A 20679-nucleotide genomic window follows, 5' to 3' on the forward strand; every position below is an offset into this window, starting at 1 on the left:
GTATTGGTTCAAAGGATAAAAAAAATCAACCGAATTGGATATAAAAATTAAGCCAATCAATTCGATTTAATTCATTTTGGATTTATATTTATAATAAAAAATAAATAAATTTAATTTAAATTAATGAGTTTTAGTTTGACTATTTTTTTATAGACTTTGATTTAATAATATTTTTTTATTTATAATGGTTTTTTCAAGTTTGGTTCAATTTATTTTTTCAAGTTTATTTTGTGTAAAATCAACATTCCGCATGACTAAACAAAATTAATCTCCACGCGAAACTAAGGTGGTCCAAGGAAAAACAAAAAAGATATAAGACTTCCCTGTGATATCAAGTTATCGGTAACCGGTTGAAGGTGGAGATTGGTGTTTGGGCTGGAAACCTGGCTTCTCCGCCGGCCCATCAGCACTCTGGGTCTCACTAGCTGGTGGTTTGCCCCTGCCCTGGCAGTGTCTCGTCAGCATGCATTCCAACACCATAGGCACCATCAGTGACTGGCTTCATTGTTGTCATTTGAGGTGGCTGATTCAGTGTACCCTCCTTTTTCTTGCTTCTCTCGATCCGCTTCAATCGCCTGCTGGCTCCGTCCGGTTGAATGAGTCAGTCATCTGTTTATATGCGTGATATATATGATATTTTTTAAAAAATATTTTTTAATTAAAATTATATTAAAATATTTTTCAAATTTTTTTTAAATATCTGCATATTAAATTCATCATGAAAAATATAAAAATATTTAAATTGATTTTTTTAATAAAAAGCAATATAAACCATAAAAACAAACACTTACATAAGAAACAACTTTTAAAACAAATAAAATAATAATTTAAGTATTAAAACCCAATAAATGTTACTATAAAAATACCCATCTTTGTTATAGATGAAAAATAAATAGCTTGATTTTAGTATAACTAGGTAAATTTAGCATGTCAATCATTTGAATTCTTTTTTCTTAAAAACAACATTATTTTTATTTTTTCTTAAAAAAATACTAAAACAAATGTTTTAAATTAATTCGGTGAATCCATCTATCCTATGATCGGAATTGGATTTAATAACTATAATAATAAACATGAAGGCTATGACAAGATACAAGATGAGAATTATGAATGATTAAAACGTGTAACCTTATCTCTGTTTATTTTTCCTTCTCTGCAAGTTTTCATGTAAGATGCCTTCCAATCATCTCCACATGGGATGGCTTAGCATCAATGCATGGCTATATTACACATCCATCATTGACAGAAGTAGGAATGTGAATTCCTTAACACTCCTTTTGTGCACAAATTTTCCTGTACCGTCCAGCTTCACGCATATTACCACCGTTTCGCAAAAGAATCCCGTGGCTTATAATTCATGTCTTATCTCTTAGCATATATAACCCATGATGTAAGAGGCAGAGATGGTCGAGGACATGTTCCAACAAGCTTATCTGTCATGTCTGCCTCGAGTTCCACCAGTGTCTTGTAAGTCCAACAATGGTGGAATTTTAGTTAATTGATGGAATATTATTTTGGTGTTAATAATTAAGAGAGAGAGAGAGAGACCCTTGACGAGACAGAACACAACGTGGTCAGCTCGGAACCTTGGAATTTCAATTCTAAGTTCCAGCTTAAGTTAAACAAATAACATCATGATGGTTGACATTAGAGATTTAGAGGACTCTAGTTAGACTTGAAGTTGCAGTTTCCCAATTTTGTATGAGTGAGCTTTCAACTTCCATGGCCCTGGGTGGCTGTTCAATTGCATGTCCGATTGCAATGATTACTATAGTTTCTGGAATCAATGCATGCATTCAGGATTTTAGTAATCGACGTCTAGTCATCGTTGCTCGCAACGAAGAATAGCAAAATGCTGCTGGGTATTTGCAGGCATGCCATCTCATGTCTTAATCCATGCTGTGCAGACCAATTACTTGGTGCCAGGCAAGGGTATTGTTTGGTACATGGAGCAGGAGAGGCTATGTACAAAGTCAGTTCTTAAATTTACAGCTTTTGGGGGTTGGGAAACTGCTATCAATATTCGTTATCGGATAGGACATGCATTCCAAGGTTTCTCCTTCTTCTTCTTCATTCTTTTCAAAATCAGCTGTTTTTCTAGTAAATGGCCCTCAAAAATTAAAATTTTCATCAAATATTGAGACCAAAATCAGAAACCGTGCGAAAATGAAGAAAAACAAAACACTAAAAACCAATCCTCCAAAGTAGAAGTTCAAGTATATCAAAAAATAAAATAAACAAGTTAAATAAATATCTCGCTCGCATGGTTAAAGTTTTTGAGTTTGTAAGAAAACTTCTTTATTCAAGACAAGATTTAGGATATTTTAAAATCCAGATCTAACATTTAATTATAGAATTTGAAAAATAAAAAGAATTCCCATCTATTTTATATTCAAGTTTATTATTGTAATGTTGATATCTATTTTTAACAATACTTTTAATATATAAAATTTGTGTCTACAATTGAATCACACGAAAAAGGAAGAGAAGAAAGAGGAATGAATAATTTATTGTAAAAAAAAAAAAAAACCTTCTTGAAACCTTCAAAGATGGCTAATTGACTATAGCTGGATTTGAAGCGTGCATCAATCTGAGCTCTAAAGATTTTACGTAATATGTTATCGAAGATTCTTAAGCTGCGTGTGATCTTTTTCAAGTCCCTAGTTCGGCGTAAAATAATTGCTAACCCTGTGTATCTCTTCATCGAGTCCCTAAAGATTGCAACTTGCTGCTTTAATTTCCAAAAAGATTTGCCTTTTAATGCTCCACGTGAGTTCGACCCACATGCCGTCGCTTCGAATTGTAGTCAGAATTTAAGAGTCCATACCAAAATTTATTTATCTGTTCAATTTATTTATTAATATAAAATAAATGAAACAGATTTATAATTTACCTGTTGAATTTATTTATTAATAAATATTACGATGAAATTAATAAATAAAATAAATGAAACAGATTTATAATTTACTTTGAAAGAATTAAATAATCATCCCATCTATAAACTTAAATATTAGGTAAGGGTTTTTAAATGAATTCTTTTAAATTTAAAATTTATATAAATTTAGTGTATATCTTGTTATAATTATAGATTTTTTTATTAAATTATATTATATTTTATATTTATGTTTTCTAGTAGACAAACTTTCAAAACTTGAAAATGTTATATTATGAGTTTAAGAAGAAACATTAAAAAATATAAAGATATGTTGTTAACGGAAAGTAAAAAAATTATTTTAAATATTTTATACAAATATATTTATTTTATATTTATATTCCTGATTCTTCAATAAAATACGTTTATATTATATTGTCCCCGTAATACTAACCAAAACACAAATGTTTACCGATATATATATATCTTAAAGTATGTGAATTTGAAAATACTATACATTACACTAAAAACAAAATAATCTTTTTTAATTGATATTATTTAATGTTTTATGGCAGCAAAAGGATGCTTATGATTAGCAAGGTAGACAGGCAGAGGAATTAATTAATAGAAGACTGGGACGAATTTATGCAAGTGTACATATTAGATGCATGAACAGTACTCGGAACCAACGCGTTTTTACAACTTGTTGCGCACCAAACCCATAGTCTCTTCTTTAACCCACATGGTGATCCAGGCGCCATTAGTGCTTGCTGTTGCCTGTAAGGGTCTGCAATGCACCCTGGCATTGTATATATGTAAAGCTCAATTAATTGCAATTTTATGGTCTTGTGATTGTTAGATTAATCCAAGGCTCTGAAGTAAATTGGGTTCAATAAAAGGTAAAATTAAATTACATCTCATATGGTTTCGATCGATACCTCTAATGCATGCATGTGTTCTTTCACAATCCATCAATATTCTCTCGATATGTTATTCAAGGAATCCGATTCATTCAATTAACAAAGAGGTCTTGAAAGAACTGCCACATGAAATAACACACAATTTTGCATAGAAATAGCACACTTATTTTTCCAGATAATTTCAGTTATAGGGAACTCTAGATTAATATTTCCCATAAATTAATATCAAAGTTAGCAGCCAATGAAAAAATCACTCAACTTTAAGAAAGAAGTGAATTGCTTGGAGTGATATATTCATAATTGCTAAAATTTAAATCTGATTTACATGTAAATTGATCCGAGCAAGATTGACATTTGGAAGTAGAAAAGTATTTGAAAGAATCACAATTGACCCAGGGCATGACGAATTCATAAGTAAAATTAACTATTAACCTCACAAATCCTTCCAATTCGGGAAAGAAAAACTTGGGACAGAGTAAGAAATGAAAGTGGGCTACAATCCAAGAAAGCCAGCATGTCAAAACCATGTGTGTCTCCTCTCCAGTTGAAACATGAAATGGTGATCCTTAACCCATGCCTCCTTGCCTCGGTTTGCAAACCCTAAGCTAGCGTTAAAATTAAAACTAATAATTAACAGCTGGATTTCTTCGCCGATCCGTCTCCTCCATCCTTAATCCCCTCGTGCGCCTTCGTTTTCGTACCTTTATATACCTCCCCCTCTTCTTTCTTTTATTCTCACATAAAAAATAAAAATATTACAACTCCAAAAACACTACCAAGATTCAGCACCGCTTGAAAATGGTAGGCGTGTTCAAGCGATCTCTTTCATTTCCTAACAAAATTCCTAGCCGTACTCTATCAAAACCAACCATCTCTTACCACAATAGATCCATTAGTCTTCCATGCAGATCACATCCCTTGATTTCCCAGCTCATGAACGAGATCAATGAGCTTAAAACTTGGTCATCGAAGCTCGAAAACCGAACTTGTGTTTGGCTTTGTGATGGCTTGGGTCGTCTTAAGGATGTTCAAGATTCTTTAGATGATATCCTTCAGCTACCTCAAACACGAGAATGTCTTCGTCGACAGCCTAAATGGGTGGAGAAGCTTCTTGAAGACTTTCTTCGTTTTGTTGATGTCTATGGGATCTTCCAAACATTAGTTTTGGCTGTTAAAGATGACCAGGTTGCTGCACAGGTTGCTATAAGAAAGAGAGATGACTCAAAGATTGCTTTACACATCAACTCTCGCAAGAAAATGGCTAGAGAAATGGCTAAACTTGTTTCCACAGTTCGATGCATCGCACGAAGCCCGTTTCCTGGATTGGGTTCAGGCCCCTCTGTTGGTGATGCTGAGTTGGTCCGTGTTATTATAGATGTTATCGAAGTTAGCGTGTTGGTTTCGTTTGCACTTTTTAATGGAATGTCGTTGTCTTTCGCGTCAAGAAAATCATCCTGGATCAGACTAAGGTTGCCGAAGAAGGTTAAGATTGATGAAGGAATTCAAGAATTTCAGCAAATTGGAGTTGAGATTTTGTGGGGATTGGGAAAGAAGGAAGATGAAGAGGTGAGGATGGTTTTGAAAAGGATGCAAGAGTTGGAGGGGTGTATTGGTGATATTGAAACTAGTGGTGAAAGAGTGTTTAGGAGTTTGATTAACACTAGGGTTTCATTACTCAATAGTCTCACACAATAGAGAGGAAAAAAGGAAGATCACGTAATTTAATTTTTATTTTATTTCCCCTTTTTTCTTCAGTAAAATCAAATGAAAATTGTCAAATTTAGTGGTAATACATATTTGTACAGAAATGGATTAATGGTGTGCGTACAGTCTGATCATATACACCACAAATTAATCCTGCTTTGTCTTTAGACATTCTTTTTTTATATAAAAAAATACTTAATTAAGAATTAATTAAAAGAAACCTCTACAAGCGGAAAAATGATGGCGGCGCATAGACTTTGTAATTTTGAATAAATATTTGGAGGGATACAATTACGTGAGCAAATGATGGAGTCTATAGACTCATATCTGATAATAATATCTATATATCTTCTAATAAATCAATAAATTGCATCCACATGAGTTTTAGCTGTAAAAAATAAAAATAAAAATTGCATCCACATGAGTTTTAGCTGTAAGTGCAGCATTCCCAAGTCGGTCGTTGTATCCAATATCGAAAATGATTTGGTGAATACGCATCATATTACATTAATTTGAAAATATATTTCATAAAAATATGTAATAATCGCGGTCTTGCTGGAGAGCTAATTTATAATTAAGCACAATCATCCCTTAATCATGACCTTAATTTGTTTCGAGATAATTGAAGACGTACGTACCCCGCTTCCTATCATTGGGCGTTGCTTCCCTTTATAACCTGTTCTCGATCGAGACTCAATGGCCTCCAGTGGCATTGACAGCTGAATTTAGCTCAGGGCTTGAATTGTTTTGACATCCCAGCTAAAAGAAGAGAACAAAAGGAGCCATGGACGTGGTCCCTTGATGTTTGTTGTGCTGCTTTTATGCCTTGTCGAGGGTAGAAAAATGAACGAGAAGGTCTATATAATGCATGCTCGAGCTCTTGTGGCTACGAGCCTCGCAATCTCCCAGTGAATTGAGCTTCATCAGTGGATCATGACGTCCTGTTGTTGGGCTCCACTTCCTCTCCTGTTTTGGGCTCATGCTAGCTAGATTTCTGTTCCTTTAGGGATAATTACACGATCGGTACATTTACTCTGTATGCTTTCTTAAATCCATCCATTTCAATTGCTCTATTAAATATAATAATATATGACAGCACGTGAGAAGTAAAATAATTACAATGTATTAAAAAAATACTTAAATTTATTTTCAATTAGGCATCTAATTAATATATCACATACGTGTTCCCTTGCTGAAGTCTGATGGGCCTTCTCTCAGACAGTGCAGCTTACTAAATATTAACCTAGGGGCCTACTTCCTAATAATGCTAATGTCTGAAGAGTAGGCCCAACACGAAATCCTTAACCAAATCCCAGCACAAATTAACATAGAAAAGACAACAGTAATTGGGCTGGAGAAGGTCCATTCATGAGGCCCGTGATACTAGTTATGGTAATAAATAGATAAATAAGGATTAAAAAAATCATGGATTTGTAAAAACACTGGAGCTCTCAAAGATTAATCAGCAAGAATTAATACTGAAATCTGGAATTATACCTTTTTTAATCACCATCATAAACTTCACTCAACAGAACAGCCATTTCCTAGTATAATTATATTGTAAGAATTTCAAGGTGGCTTCCCCAAGTGCCTCCATCCAGTCCTCAAATGCACCACTAATCATCTGCAGAAACTCTCTTCGAAAACAAGAGTCTAGGAGGAGACGAACTTGTGCTACAGAGCTAGCTTTTGTGTGTGCGTGTGCGCGTTATCTATTTTAACAGTATGAATTACCCTGTGTAATATAGCGAGTAACTGGACCCATTTTATTAGACCGTTGCAAGATTATCATGAGGGTTTCTTCTCACAATTGTCTTGTTCAGTCTACAAGCTCGTCGCCTTTCTTTCTTTCTTTTTTTTTTAAGAAAAAACTTTGTTAAATCAGAGAACGTATTTTTGTTTTTGGTGCAGGTCGAGAATAGTTGCAGGGGACGACCTGTCTCGTCTTTCAAAGGGAAATTGCCCATCAGCAGGGGCCACTGCTCGTGATTCTTGATAAGCTTCGGTTAGGTCTCCGAGAGAGAGAATTGATCACCATTTGTCATTTACTTCTCACGTTCCACTCTTCCGTTGCCGCGACAATCCGATAGGTAGCTCTGAAAAATGAATTGGAGTCTTCTACATGAACAACAATTATAATAATCTATTCTAAATAAATAATTAATCTTCGCAAAATTGACGGCAGAATATCTGTAGTTACATCTAGAAAGAAAGAAAAAAAACCCATTACCTTAACCAATCTAATCCAATCCTCGTCCAAATCAGGGGTTGGGTATAGCTGTTTCCAGTTAGGGTTTAGTCTATTTGTTTCATTCGGTGTAACATAACGTGTAGGCATAGTTAACGGACCCGTCTGATTTGGTAAAGGCTCATGTCATTGGGTTATTAGGTCCACTTCATTATTTTATTTATTAAAATAACATTACTTCAATCTATCTTAAAAAAATTATTGATTTTGATACAGTCATGTTTAATCTTGATCTAATCGAGTCAACTAAATTCTAAATTAACCACTTAAATCATCTAAGCTTAAACTAAGATTGCAAATCAAGAATTTATCATGTAAACCCTAGGCTGTGCTGAATTTAATAAATAGGTGTGTGGGTTGGGGAGGGGACCCTGCCCTTTTTTCCTTGGCGACGCCTAGAATCATGTGGTGGCAAGAGTTCTGTTTGCCGCCGATCAGAACCTCCATATTTTAGTAGGAATTATCGAAAGCAAAAGGGCATAGGCTTTCCTACGAATGAGGACAGGATACGAGGCTGGAAACGAGGAACACGGTTCCATGTCTCCTAGCTCGTCATAGGGACATGGCACCCATTAAGAAGAAAGAAAAAGGAGAGACAATACAGACAAGCCTACTCGAGTTGGAATTCCACTCGAACCCCCCCTTTTAAGATGCAATCAGATTCAAAATCCCCGTCGTGAACGTGACTCTTTTGTTTTCACTTGTTTTCCTGAATCTAAAATGCTTGAAAAGGAGATCACATAACATTCTAACCCTTCATCACTCCCATTCCCTTTAACTTTTAATTTTTAAACGTTGTGCTTGTACTTTCTATCGCCCTTACAAAACTCAAATTAGTCTGACAAGATAATTCGACACCAGATCAATTTAGTGTGTGTGTGTGTGTGTGTGTGTGTGTGTGTGTGTGTGTGTGTTTTCCCTCGGACGAGCCAGCCTCCAGTAAACTCTGTCTACCACCATACCATTTGTAGATCTATTTGTTTACTTTTTGCAACAGCGAGAATATAAAAGTAAAACAATCCGCGTTGGTTTCAATCAACTGAAGAGTTGAAACATCAGTGTCCATGTAATTTCCTCAACATCACTAAATTATGATCACAATTATTAGCAAAAATAAATGAATGATGATCACAATTATGGGCTGATTTGAAAACAGGATCGTCTTTGGCTTTTTCAAATCCTCCATGATTAGGTTTAAAAGCTTAAGCCATGGAAAGGGTGAAACGTATAAAATCCCTCATCATGTGTGTGGTGGAGCCATGGTGTACGGAACGAAGACTGGTCCTCCATTGACCCCTGCAGTCTCATGGGACCGACCCCTTTTTACCTTCTTTCATAAAGAAGTGATCATCTACATAGAATGTCGGTTCATCACCAGAGGATCCTTGCTCTCTGGTTGCAAAACCGACGGCGACAGCCCACTTTCTAAGCAGATGCAATTCTCAATTTTTCTTTCATGGAAATAAACAGAGCTTTTCTATTTCTTATATGAAATAATTCTTACAATAGATCCTACACTTTTATTTATGAAAGTTTTATGAAAATAGGAAGGGATGTTTGACAAAGCGACCGAAATATTATTTACCCATAATTTGAATATTCTTTCTTCTCAAGATTTATTTTTTTTATTTTTTTTAATATGGAGATATAAAAAATAAATTTTAAAAATTAAAAAGATATTTTTTTAATATTTTTTAAAAATATAATATTTACTATGCTCTCAAATAGATTTTAAGAATAAGAGCATTTTCAATGAAGAAGCTAAATAAATAGTCAAAAATAAAAAACTAATATTTTGATTTTTTTATTTGTTTTTCATACATCAAGTGGAAATCCAAATAAAAGGTTAAAATGTTTTTTTTTTTTTTTTACAAATGATATTCCTATATGTCTTTTAAAAGAGCCAAAACTAATAAAGTGGAGTCAATAAAAAAATAAACCAATTAAATCTTGCCATGTAAAAAAAATAACATTAAAATTATTTAAAAAATAAAATATTTATTTATTCCACTTTAATAAAATTAGCTTTTTAAATATGTATAGTTAAAAAAAATTCTATTTATACTATTTAAAATATTATTTTATTAATTTATCTCTTTAAAATAGCATATTGGAGATAAATTTTCAAGAAAATTGGGAGGTAAATGTCTAAAAAGAAAGATGATAAATTTAAAATGAAATTCTTGAAATATTTTTTTTATCTACGTGGGGTGTTCGGGCCAGCTTACGCGCACCACGACTAATCCTCACGGCCCACTGAACATCTTGCAAGCCCAGTAAGCAGGTAAGGCACCACGAGGGTAACAGACGTGCATGATGAGATTCGAATCCAGGTGCAGAGGAAGGAGACAAGCCCTATCTACCACTAAACCAGAACCTCACTTGCAATTCTTGAAATATTTTTTGAAACGTGACACGCATGGTTGATATACGTAAAAAATTAAGACTCCATTATTTGATCCCCGTCTTCTAATAGATTTGTCAAAAAAAGGCTCCTCTATTGTCATTTCAATCAATCCAGCATGTGTATTTTAAATTTCAAATAACTTGTACAATTTACTACTATTAATATCAAATACTACCATCGGTTTTTATTTATTTATTTATTTATTTACTCTTGTTATGTCATTGTTTTTTATTAATTTAAGATATGATTAATTAAAAAAAAAACTGAAATAAATTCTTGCAATAAAAAGATCAACTCAAAGTAAAATCGAATCAACGGGATTACTGAATTGGCCTCCTTGTTTTATATCGATGCTTGGGAACATAAACAACAGAAAGAATACTCTTGGGCACAGATGTCAATGGCAAGAACTCAAAAATACCAAAGAGACGTTACGCCAATCCCGCCAGCCCCTCTCCTCTACCACTCCTTTAAAGCTAATCCAGTACACTACGACTTCACTTTCTTCCTCTCTCTCCCCCCCTCTCCCCCGATTTATGCAGCTTTAAATGCACACCCCCTAACCGATATTTAAACCTCGTATAACGTTCCTCAAACATTCACTCCCCCCCCCCCCCTCTCAGAGTTCTTCCTGTCTGGTTCTACTCTTCTCTTCATGGGCTGCTCCATTTCTAGAATTGACCAGCTCCCTGCAGTGTCTCTATGCCATGACCGATGTAAGTTCGTTGAAGAAGCTCTGTACCAAAGCTATGCCCTCGCCGATGCTCATGTTGCTTACATGCACTCCCTCAAGTCCCTCGGCCCTGCATTTCACCGCTTCTTTGATGAAGCCCTCATCAATAACCAGTCTGACTCTCAATCTAATGGCGATTCCGCGGCTGTTACCAAACTCAGTAAACCCTCTTCGCCTGATATTTTCTGTCCCTCAAGTTCTACAAACTCGGAGACTTCTCACATTGATTTCCGTTCTGATTCAGAAGATGAAGAATTTAAAGACAACAAAGATCTTGATTCGCTTCATGGAGTCCATAAAAGTCAGTTTAATCCGTATTCTTATGATCATCTTGACGATAATGAGTACGATTACCCAGCTTGGAAAACTCCTCCACCTCCGGCTCCAAGTAGTTCAGCCTGGGATTTCTTGAATTTCTTTGAAACATACGAGAGATATGAGTTACCGACCAAGGATAAGGAATTTGTGAATGGAATTCGTTTAGAAGGTAAATGTGGTAAAAATGGAGAAGAAGATAGGAGGGAAGCAGAGAAAGGTAATAATGTGAAGCAGAAGAAGGAGGCTAAAGTGGTAGAAGAAAAGAAAGTTGAACATGTGAAAGAGGAAAGTAAAGAGAGTAAAGATTTAGGCCATCAGGCTAAAATCCAAAGTGTCTTGGAGGTTATGAAAGGAGTAGAGGTTTTGTTTGACAAAGCTGCAGAGTCAGGAAATGAAGTCTTGAAAATATTTGATGCAGGGAAATTCAGATATTATTACAAAAATTCTGTTTATCAAGGTATTAACATTACTTTTCTTTTAAACATGGCTTCATCTCTTGTTTAATAATTAGTCTGTTGCTGAATATTGTCAAGAATAATTTGATTTTCTTTTCCTTTGTAAAGAAGTTTCTTCCAAGATGTTGCACACTGTTACTCCGTCTTTTTCAGAGAAGAATGGTTCTGTTCATGGGGACTTTGATGAGGATTTGGGGATAATTTCTGTGAATCTGTCTTCTACTCTTAGAAAGCTGTGCTTGTGGGAGAAGAAACTCTATCATGAAGTCAAGGTATGCTTTACTCTTTTCCAAGAAGAACGGTCCTGTCATGTTGCTTTGTTCTTTTCCTTTTGCTTTCGTTTTGGAATGCTTCCTAATCCACACGAAAAATAAAGAAATTGTTCATTATATTGTAGGCTGAGGAAAAATTGCGTCTCCTTCTTGCGAAGAACTGTGGGCAGATGAACATGTTGGGTGAGAAAGGCGCTGATGCCAATAAAGTTAACTCCACTCAACCTTTACTCCGGATGCTATCTACGAAGATCACAGTTGCAATTCAAGTTATTGACAAGATATCAATTACCATCAGTAAATTGAGGGATGAAGAGTTGTGGCCACTGATCAGTGACTTGATTGAGAAGTATGTTGTTGTTTAATCTTGCACAAGTTAATTTGTAGTTAAGACAACTGAGTTCTGGATTTCACTTGTTTTGCAGTTGTCTTGTAGTTACAATGTTGCTACCTTACTAGGGACTGCTGATCTGCAACAGCTTTTAAGATGTAGCATTGTAACTTAGTCTTGTTGCTTGTTTGCTGTCTATTTTTATTTTTATTTTTTTGTGCCGGTTAACATCGATCCATTTAATCACAGGTTACTGGATATGTGGAAAGTTATGTTAGAATGCCACAGATGTCAGTCCCAGGCAGTTGTCGAAACCAGGAGTTTGGATGCCGTTGCTTCCAATGTGAAGTTTAGTGATGCCTATCTTGAAGCAGCAATACAGCTCAAGATTGAGCTACAAAACTGGAATCTAAGCTTTTCCAATTGGATCGATGCACAAAGAGGCTACGTCAGAGCATTGAATGGTTGGCTTCTGAGGTGTCTTCCATCTGAACTTGAAGAAACTCTAGACGCTGTGCCACCATTCTCCCCTAGTAGGACAGGAGCACCTCCGGTGTTTGCGTTCTGTAACCTGTGGTCACTTGCCATTGACAGGGTCTCAGAGATGGAGGTAATTTATGCAATGAATGGATTGTTCGATAGTGCAAATCAGTTCCTGGAACGACATCATGATTACCTACAGCAAAGACTGACTACAGACAAGGACATGGCGAAGAAAATGAAGACCTTGGAGAGGGAGGGGCAAAGGTTGCAAAAGGTGATTCAAGCTCGAGGGAAGACGTTTCAAGCCAGTAGAGCTGTACATCGAAGCGAAATGACCGATAATAGTAGTCTTCAGTTTGGTCTGAGACAAATTTTTGTAGCCATAGAGCAGTTCTCTGCCGATACCATGCACGGTTATGAGGAGCTTCATGTGCACATTGAACATAGTAGACTCGGTCAAGAGAATCCAGCAGCTCCTTAATTATTCACCAATAATCAGGCATTACATATATCTGTGAATTTATTCCCTTCCTGGATTCGACGAGGCTGGCCTATGGATTCATTCTTTCCATCCTTTGCTCATTTCACCTCCTCAACAGTGGATAGTTGTGATACTATGTGCAATAACAAGTAGGGCATTCGAGCTGCGGTTTTTGAGCTACAAATGTGACATGCTGTGGTTCAGCTCAGCCTCCGTTGAGGCATGATTGCAGTTTTGATCAGATGCAAGTGTAATATTGTCAGGTTTTTTGAACATCCACTTAGGTATCCTTGATTGTCTTTGTTGTGTTTTTTGGGACATATATGCCCTGCTGTGTTTGACACTCTGCAGTTTCAACAGTATCATTTTGAAGCTTAACCTGTCAGGATCGTTCTGGGCTTCCCCGTTGGGTTATACTAGCTGTTCCTTTAGCAGTACATAGGAATCTTCTTGTAAATTTGTTTTGAGGTCAGCAAAACGTTTTTCTCTGTCCGGGCTATCCAGAGAGCAAGTGCTTTCCTGATTTAAATTCGAGTTTGTTTTTTGTAATTTATTTATTGATTAATTCGACAGCATGGATTTGCATCTTTGATCAACCTATCTTTGGCCCAACAACTTCATTTCCAGCTGGTAAACTAAGGTTCTGTTTTACAGTGCAGTACCGTGTTGTTGAAACCATAGTTATGAATTCTGTCTGATAGGTTGACTTAGACCAGGGTTTTCATTTTTGTGTCAACCTAGAAAGATTCAACTTCTTTATATATTTTTTTAGAAATTTAAAAAATATAAAATTAATTTATAAATATTAATTAGTCTTGTATTTTTGGTATGGTCTATAAAATGTTTCTTTATTTTTCAATGCCCGCACGTACACACATATATATACATTACCAGATTTTATTAAATTAAAAACTTCTTATACATGTTAATTGTAAAACCACAAAAAAAATCTAAAATCTTACTTTAAAACATATTTTTACTATATGTATAATATTTCTTAATTTTTTTATATAAAATATTAAAATCTCAAATATTATTTTTTAATTTTTTAGGTGAACTTGGATCAACCCATATGACTTGGAACTTAGCCCCTTAATAAGGTTAAACTCCCTAATGGAATTTAATAACCATGATTGAAACTATATTTTACTTTAATCATAATTTTAAATGTATTTGGTTTATTAACATATAATTTTTCACATGTTCCATTGAAACTCTCCTTAATTATAAAAAAACTATAATAATTTATAATTTTTTAAAAACTTATTTTTCTAGATTTAGAAACACAACAAACACATTTCAAGAAAGCAATGTAATCTTCAATTCATGTTTGCATGTTATTTTGGAATTTGAACTTTTTGCTTAACTATTGTTTCTTATAGTTTCATATGGTTTGAGGCTAGTTAGAGATGAAAAAAAAATCAAAAAATCAATTAAACTGAGAAAATCAGAAAAAAAATAAAATAAGCTATTAAATATATTAAAATTTAAAAAAATTAGCCAGTTCGGTTTAGTTTTGTAACAAAAAAACTGAACCAAAATAAAAAAATCGAGTCAAACCGAGCCAAACCCAAGAAAACTGAACCAAACCAGTTTGAACCGGTTTTTGTCATAAAAAACCAAACCAAACCAAAATCAATCGGTTTGAACTGGTTTTGGTTTTTTTAAAATTATTTTTTGGTTTAGTTGTATTTTTTGATAAAAACCAAACCGAACTGAAAATAAACACCCCTAAAACCAATCATTAGTTTTTTAATTAATAAGATACTTTATTTTTTTACTCAAAAACTCATTTCAATTAATTTTTGACTCAAAACGCTTAACAAACACTCTAAAGACCTTGTTAAACTAATCTATGGCAATAAAAAACATAAAAAAAGGCTTTAAAACTTGAAATCCACTCAAAAACCAAAAAAATTTCGAAGCATGAATGTCTTTTTAGGTTTTTTGAAGGTTAAAAAAATACAATTTTAACTCTCATTGTCATATAAAACTATAAAAATGATTGTTTTAGTAGCTAGATTCCTCACCAACGAACACTTTCTTCTTTTCTTTCAACCAAAAAAAAATTAAAAATTAAATAAAATAAAGTTTAGTATAAAAATTAAATTTTATAAAATCCAAGGGATTGTTTACCTAATAGTTAAAAAAGATTGCTACTCAAATGAATTTTTGATTGAGATTTTCAATCTATTACCTATGTTACCTGATTTTTTTTTTTAATTCAAGCCTCTTATATTAAACCATGTAATTAGGCTCTAATAAGGTTTTATTGCGTAAGGAAAAAGTTTGAAAATCAAATTGAATTTTTTTTAAAATTACACTATTATAATTTAATTTGCAGTAAAATACGAGAGGGTGTGTTTTTGTAATCAGTAAAAACAGCATATATTTTAGCTTTATGTATAATAATGTACCATGTATAAAGGTTTATGTATAATAATGTACCATGTATAAAATGTAATGTATAATACATTAACTGATAATTAGACGAAATCTCTTCTTCGAATAGTCTTAAATCTGATGCTTCCTCTGTGTCGTCCTGGTTTTGCGAAAAAATTGCTTCGGTGGTGGGTTGATCTCCTGGGGGTTGCTTGACAGAAATAGCCTTGCATCGGGACAGAAACCAAATCTAAACAGACAGACAAGTGTAATTAATTTATAAGTAATTTTGTCAACAAACTTCATGGAACGAAATTTAGTTCTTTTAACCTATAATTGAAGTTTATAAATTTTTGTCAAGCACGGGACAACGACTCTGCCGCTTATGGAAAGCTTGTATTCAGGAAGTGTACACATGCTGAAGCTAATCGGTTTGGGGTTCGGAACATAGAAACTCGACAAGAATGGACATTGATTGATTTTTAGGACCAGCTAATTCGAGCTTAAATAAGATCTGGACACCTTACAAGGTTCAGTGGCCTTGGACCAGCCGGTCCCTTTCCGAGGAATTGGAGATGGATATGCTGACTGGCCAACATTTCAAATGCAAGAAATACTTGCACTCCCAACCATACAATGCGTTAGAAAAGGCATGTTATCTGCTTATTTTGACTTTTATTGATGGCTCCTGATGGCACCGCAAAGTTCCGCCGCATCTTCCCTCTGCTACCGCTTTCTGAACATTAATGGTTGGCATGCCAACGTTGTTTTGCTGCTCAACGTGTTACCAAAAAATCAAGCAGTGTCGAGCTAAGACTACTATGATTCAAAGGAAGAAAGCTTGCAAATTATGATATTACTAAAGGTCCTTACAGTTACAGTTATAGTTCCCTTCTTGCATTACTTTTCTCGTCAAGCCGCGTTGGCCCTTACAGTTATAGTTCCCCTCGTGCATTACTTTTCTCGTCAAGCCGCGTTGGATCTTCTCCTCCTGGTTTGTGTCGTCTTCTTTTAAGGGATGCTCTTGACTCTGTTTCTGCTCATGTCTGGTTTTTTCTTCCCTTCTCCTTAGCACCCAAAAAATTAATAATAATTACTATTTTTCTTTTTCTTTGGAAGAATCCGTATGATATTGTTTAGTGAAAAATCCAAAAAATACTAGCAAATCTGACAGCGAACCCAAGAAGAGAAGTCTTTTATCAAGCAAACTATTATGATGATACTTGAGTAATTCTAGCATCCTTGCAATACCAAACTTGATTTGATAGGTTATCTTATTAATTTGTAACTTTGCAACCTTGACGCTATCGAGTTAGTGAAATATCAATTTCTTAAAAAATTTATGTTTTAATATTATTTAAAAAAAAAACACTCTATTTATTTAACTTAGATTAACAATTTTTTTTTTGTTATAATCAATAATAACTTCTTTAAAAATGTTAAAAAAATATTTTTTTTAGTTGTGCAGCAGCTTGTTGTATTTTAAGAAGAGTTTAAGGGCATGATAAAGATTATTTTTTAAAATATTTTTTGTTTTAAAATACATTAAAATCATTTTTTTATTTTTAACATTACCACACTAAAACAATTTAAAAAATACTAAAAAGAAAATAATTTGAAGCAAAACAATATTTCAAATTTTAATAAAAAACGAGTTACACCTGTAATTCCAGATGAGATCTAAAAACAAATAACATATATAATTTAAATATATTTAGTATTATGATATATTGTTCTTCAAAAATATTTTTTTTACTTTAAAATACTTATTATATATATATATATTATTTTTTATATTATCACGTCAAGATCCATCAAAACTCTAGAATCCTTGTAATACCAACTTGATTTCATAGATTAATTTATTAATTTATCAACTTAGAACCTAGCTACAATCAATTTAACAAAATATCTATTAAAAAAAATAATTTTGTTTAAATTATTTTTAAAAAAATTAGTTTAATTTGGGTTAATTTATATTATGTTTGGTAATAACTTTAATTTTATTTAAAACATCAAAAAAATTTATATTGTACAACTACATATTGCATCCTAAAAATAAATTATCCAAATTTATGTTATGTGTTTGATATTGTATTATAAAGTGTTTTTTAAAATAATTTTTTGAAATATATCAAATTTTTCTTTATATATTTTTATATTATCACATCAAAATTATTAAAAAATATAAACAAAACATTATTATTTTTAAATTAGATACACTTTTAAAATAAACTCTTATGTAATTTTAAATTTAATAACAACTATTACTAGTGTTTGACACTGTAATTAGAAAGTATTTTAAAGAAAAATTTAAAAAAATTATTTTTTATTTTAAATTAATATATTTTTTATATTTTTAAATTATTTTAATATATTAATATTAAAAATAAAACATTATTTTAATATATTTTAAAATAAAAAAATATTTTAAAAAATGAGCACTCTCTAATCTTAAACCAGATGAGATTATTTTAAAAGAAACACAACAATTGAATTAAGTACGCTAAAACAGTATGTTGTCTTTAGCAATCATCATCCACAAGTATGAATGATGTAACGCTAGAATGCCAGCTTGCCTGAGGCTAGCGGGCGAGCCAGATTCCATTTTCGACCAAAGTAAACGTCCAGGTGTGAATCCAGGCCTTGACGATTAAAAGAGCGAAAGCCGTATCTCACGAAACTACACAACCGCATTTTCTCGCCGAAACTCGAACCGCGTGTAATGTTTCACGCGGAGTTTTCTTCTACAGCCAATCATTGTTTTTTCCATCCATCTTTCACGCTGATAACACGATTTATATTTTTTGCTTGTAAGATAGCGCGAGATTACAGTTCCATGATAGAAAGGAAAAAATGAGTTTAATGTGGCGGTAGAAATTATTTTTTAAAAGCACCTTTTATTTTAAATTATATTACATTTTTAAAAAGCATCTAGAAACAAAAGTTTCTGCACTCCCAAATACCATCTAAAATAATAAAAATAAAAATACATTTCATCAAATAAATGAAAATAAAACTATAAACATAATTTTAGAGCGATTCTTCATGCTTTTAAATTATAAAAAAATAAATACTATTTCAATCTCTTCTATATTTAAAAATTAATCATATATTATCTAAATTATTACTTTTAATTTTGAAGATGCACTCATCAATTTGCTTTTTTATAGGAAAGAGGAAAAATTAAAAAAGAAACAAATATAAACAAATTTTTTTACATGGTTTTCTTAACTCGTGGCTTCAAATTCTTGCATTTACGAGTTATCTATAATCCATTTATTTTTATGATTTAATAGTACTTCTTAAAAATTTAAATTTTATTTTATTTTATTTTTTATTTGTTTCAAATTATTTTTGTTTGTGTTTTCAAAATTTTTAATATTTTAGTGAAAAAAATAAAATTTAAAAATAATTATTTTAATATATTTTTAAATAAAAAATACTTTAAAAGGTAAATATTGCCATAATATTAAACAAATTTCGAATCAAATTGATATTTTAATATTTTGTGATAAGTTTAAAGTGTTGATGTGAAAAATAAAAAATATAAATATTTTAACATATTTTTAAATAAAATAACACTTTTAAAAAATATATATACCAAAATACCAATCACACATTTAGTGACCATTTGACTGAATTTATGTTCTTTAAAATGTTTTTTATCTGAAAAATACCAAATTGATATTTTATAAGTGTTTTTTAATATTTATAATGTGTTGATGTAAAAAATAAAAAAATATATTTCAATGTATTTATAATTAAGAAACAGTTTAAAAATACATTATACACCATAATATCCAAAATATTTATACCAGTTGCAATATGAGATAGATATCATGAAACTAATTTATTAATTATAGAGCAGCAGAAAATATGTATCTTGTTCAAGCCATTGATACTTTAATAGTCGAGAAAAATATTGCATAACTTATTTATTTTTCCTTTTTCCAGCCCTCTGATTATAAATTCATGGCTTTTCTTTGAATTTTGAGTTCACTACTTATTTATTTTTCCTTTTTCCACCCCCTCTGATTTTAATTTCATGGCTTTTCTTTGAATTCTAAGTTCATTTGGGTATATATTTATCGCCGAGTCTTTAAATATTTTTTTTATTAAAAATATCAATATATTGATTAGCATGTAAATCATGCTAGTGAGTGATTATGTTAATTGAAAAATTAACAAATATTATAGAAATATGGTAAATTAATCCAAGATAAACACCATGTGATTCTCACAATGCTAATTTGGAGAAAATATATATTGTTTTACATATTTTAAGTGGAAATATTTATAGTGAAAATAAAACATATCCATCCCACAATATTAAAGATTTTTTTTTTAATCTTTAAATTCTAATTCAAAATTATCCTATTCACAAAACTATACATACACGCATATATTTCCACAATTATAATAGAAAAAATTAAATATTAATAATTAAACTCATCGTCATCGCAATGCTTCATTATCATCCAAGAAGCAAATTCAATAACACCTAGTAATATTTTAAAATAAAATAAATGTAGTCAAAATCTTATAAATTAATATTTCTAGGATAATAAAAAAATTATTAATGAATCAAGATATTATTTAAACTTTAAATTTTAACTGGGATCAAATAAAAATATAATATAATTAAAATTATTAATTTATCAAAATTATACTATATTACTGTTATAAAAATGAAAATAGTCAACGGGTATTGCTCGAGGATTCATTCAAGGAAACTAGATAGTTTCCATTCACTACTTATTAATAATTATATTCAGGCATGGGAAATTATAAATATTGACAACTCGAAGCCATCTTAACTCAAGTATAAACATAGAACATACAACGTAAGGGTTTTATATTTATAGTAATAAGAAAAAAATAAAAATATCGCGATAAATTACAAACGTATTGTTTTTCGTTTTGTTACAATGACAAAAGTACCCCTACGTCACGTAAAGGACAACTCAGTAGTAGAAAGCAAGACAGAGAGGGACAGAGACAGAAGTTTTGTCAGTACAGAAACCCAATAATATATATTATATATATATATATATATATTTTGGAAAAAAA

At 32.1% G+C, this 20679-nt stretch overlaps 3 protein-coding genes across 3 annotated transcripts; 2 read left to right on the forward strand and 1 right to left on the reverse strand.

The window, feature by feature from the left end:
• Window positions 1–336: 336 nt before the first annotated feature.
• On the reverse strand, window positions 337–870 carry LOC105132964 (transcription activator-like protein). The gene is made up of 3 exons (XM_011036717.1): window positions 867–870; window positions 468–582; window positions 337–433 (listed from the first exon to the last, which is right to left on the reverse strand). The coding sequence occupies exons 1-3, from the start codon at window positions 868–870 to the stop codon at window positions 337–339; spliced, it is 216 nt and encodes a 71-aa protein (XP_011035019.1).
• Window positions 606–13817, forward strand: LOC105132868 (uncharacterized). The gene is made up of 5 exons (XM_011036599.1): window positions 606–611; window positions 10777–11659; window positions 11766–11929; window positions 12055–12278; window positions 12510–13817. Exons 2-5 carry the CDS (start codon window positions 10807–10809, stop codon window positions 13222–13224), a joined length of 1956 nt encoding a protein of 651 aa, XP_011034901.1. The 5' UTR covers window positions 606–611; window positions 10777–10806; the 3' UTR covers window positions 13225–13817.
• LOC105132867 (uncharacterized) lies at window positions 4141–5596 on the forward strand. The gene has a single exon (XM_011036598.1). It carries the CDS (start codon window positions 4591–4593, stop codon window positions 5485–5487), a length of 897 nt encoding a protein of 298 aa, XP_011034900.1. The 5' UTR covers window positions 4141–4590; the 3' UTR covers window positions 5488–5596.
• Window positions 13818–20679: the final 6862 nt, after the last annotated feature.

Source organism: Populus euphratica, unplaced genomic scaffold (genome assembly GCF_000495115.2).
Source record: "Populus euphratica unplaced genomic scaffold, PopEup_1.0 scaffold68.1, whole genome shotgun sequence".
Classification (NCBI taxonomy): Eukaryota; Viridiplantae; Streptophyta; class Magnoliopsida; order Malpighiales; family Salicaceae; genus Populus; species Populus euphratica.

What these genes read in the sequence shown, in the direction of transcription:
- LOC105132964 (XM_011036717.1), bottom strand. An exon ending in GGTGCCTATGGTGTTGGAAT is followed by an intron (nt 434 to 467) that starts GCATGCTGACGA and finishes GGGCAGGGGCAA; the next exon opens with ACCACCAGCTAGTGAGACCC.
- LOC105132867 (XM_011036598.1), top strand. Translation starts at nt 4,591, where the DNA reads ATGGTAGGCGTGTTCAAGCGATCTCTTTCATTTCCTAACAAAATTCCT.
- LOC105132868 (XM_011036599.1), top strand. Translation starts at nt 10,807, where the DNA reads ATGGGCTGCTCCATTTCTAGAATTGACCAGCTCCCTGCAGTGTCTCTA. An exon ending in CAAAAATTCTGTTTATCAAG is followed by an intron (nt 11,660 to 11,765) that starts GTATTAACATTA and finishes TCCTTTGTAAAG; the next exon opens with AAGTTTCTTCCAAGATGTTG. An exon ending in ATCAGTGACTTGATTGAGAA is followed by an intron (nt 12,279 to 12,509) that starts GTATGTTGTTGT and finishes ATTTAATCACAG; the next exon opens with GTTACTGGATATGTGGAAAG.